General features: G+C 35.7%; 1 protein-coding gene across 1 annotated transcript in view; it reads right to left on the bottom strand.

Annotated features, from left to right (window-relative positions):
- Positions 1–1,809, bottom strand: part of LOC119584982 (kinesin-like protein KIF13A) — a gene marked incomplete at its 5' end in the record, with an annotated part of 70,347 nt that overhangs the window by 37,337 nt on the left and 31,201 nt on the right. Inside the window, 3 exon segments of the mRNA XM_037933590.1 lie at positions 222–350; positions 469–705; positions 1,041–1,305. Of these exon segments, the coding sequence (XP_037789518.1) occupies positions 222–350; positions 469–705; positions 1,041–1,305 (631 nt within the window).

Genomic DNA, 1,809 nt, shown 5'->3' with positions numbered 1-1,809 from the left:
AGAGCTCTAAGAGTGATATCAGTGATGCTGCCATCAAAAACACTAAGTATGGAAAAAATAAGCTTAATACATCTAATGACTGATACCAAATGTATTACATGGTAACTTCAACATATTCTTATTTGTAGATTGTTCCCATCACTGTCAACAATCAAAAAGTCCTTTAGCCATGAACAATAGTTCAAGAAAACAGACACAAAAAATATAGTATAGTTCCTCACCCTAACTGTAACTGTATTGTTCTGAATTTCGTCATCTTCTCTACTCTGTGCAGAATCTCCAGATGATTCAGAGAGAGTGTCTGCAAAACGCTCTTGTGGAAACTGACCAGAAATGCGGCTTATTTCAACCTGGAGAATAAAAAAAAAGGTTGCAAGAATATTAGTTTCAAAATATTATAGAACTGACAATATATCATCTATTTCCTATCCTTCATACAGAATTAAAAAGAGTCAACAGATAACTTACCTGTAGTCTCCCCGCCACTTCCCCTTGCTGTGAGATAATGGGAATGTGGTAATTTAGCCGCACATCATGGAAAAGGCAATCTAGGAATATGTTTGCCACTCCAATAAGATTATGATTTTCCTGACTTTCATAAAACGGATCTGCTTCGGGACGGGACACCAGGGGGTCATTTTGCTTCTCATCATACATCTCACGCATCACAATCAGTTTATGTTCCAGCTTCTCCATTGACCAAACCTGGAAGGCAATATAGCAATGATTAGAGATTGTCTATCAATTAGGTAATAATAAGTTAATTCATATTTGTATTTGGTTCTCTGAGTTTAATGACATGACTGATTTCAGTACTCTGATTCTATTTATCATAGACATTATTTAGTTCTGCAAAATTAAGTGATTATCTTCAACTGTCAGTCTAATCAAATAAACAAGCAGAAACTATATTTGCAAAAGTATCCACAATTTAAATTTCTTTTTGATCATCATCATACATCTTTTCAAAAAACAGACATAATTTGAACAAGTCGTAGTACTGAATGAATACCTTCAATGGAGCTTTATCTCCACATTACCTGGTTTGGCTTTCCTTTCCTCTTGACTAGAATAGCAGGCTCGCTGACAAATGCCGACCTCTTCCTATTTGGAGAGAGGTTCTGCGGAGGTATCTGGAGGGTCACCCCGAAGGTTGTCTGCTTGCCCATTTCATCCGCAAAGAAATTAGCTTCCCGGACTAAGGTGTTGGCTTTCATGATGTCTTGTCGCAGCTGTGCCAGACTGCGCTTGAACATGTCCTCTCTGCCAGGGTACAAAAGAGATGTGTGCTCCAGCATGTCCTCTCTGGAGTATAATGTAAAGAGTCAATAAGCATTCCTTTGCTTGTCTACAGCATTAAAGGCATCATGTCTGAGTCTTATCTGTTAATACTCATGCATTACAGTTGGTGCTTTAAGAAATGTATAAATTTTGGTGCATTACACAAAAATACTTTTATATAAATCCAAAGGCATACTTTTTTCCTTTTGCAATGATATTTGGGAACACTTCCAAAATTCAGCATCAAATATTTTAAATAATTTTCTTAATGGAAATTAACTGTGCTATGTTCCCTTATATCTTCTGCATATGCAACACATATAACAACCAACTTAGCCAAGACCATACAATATATATAGTTAATAGCTCAGTACCATGACACTCAATATAGAAAATAACAAGCTTTGTGAATCAAGCTAAGGAAAGACATTAGACATGACAGAAAATGAATAGAATCTTAAACATTGCACATAACCATAATATCACCAAGCACATAAAAAAATTGCAAAATAATAATAGCAGTAACAG

Source organism: Penaeus monodon, chromosome 19, assembly GCF_015228065.2.
Source record: "Penaeus monodon isolate SGIC_2016 chromosome 19, NSTDA_Pmon_1, whole genome shotgun sequence".
Taxonomy (NCBI): domain Eukaryota; kingdom Metazoa; phylum Arthropoda; class Malacostraca; order Decapoda; family Penaeidae; genus Penaeus; species Penaeus monodon.
Note: the sequence above shows the minus strand (reverse complement) of the source record. Positions and strands in the feature narration are given on the sequence as shown.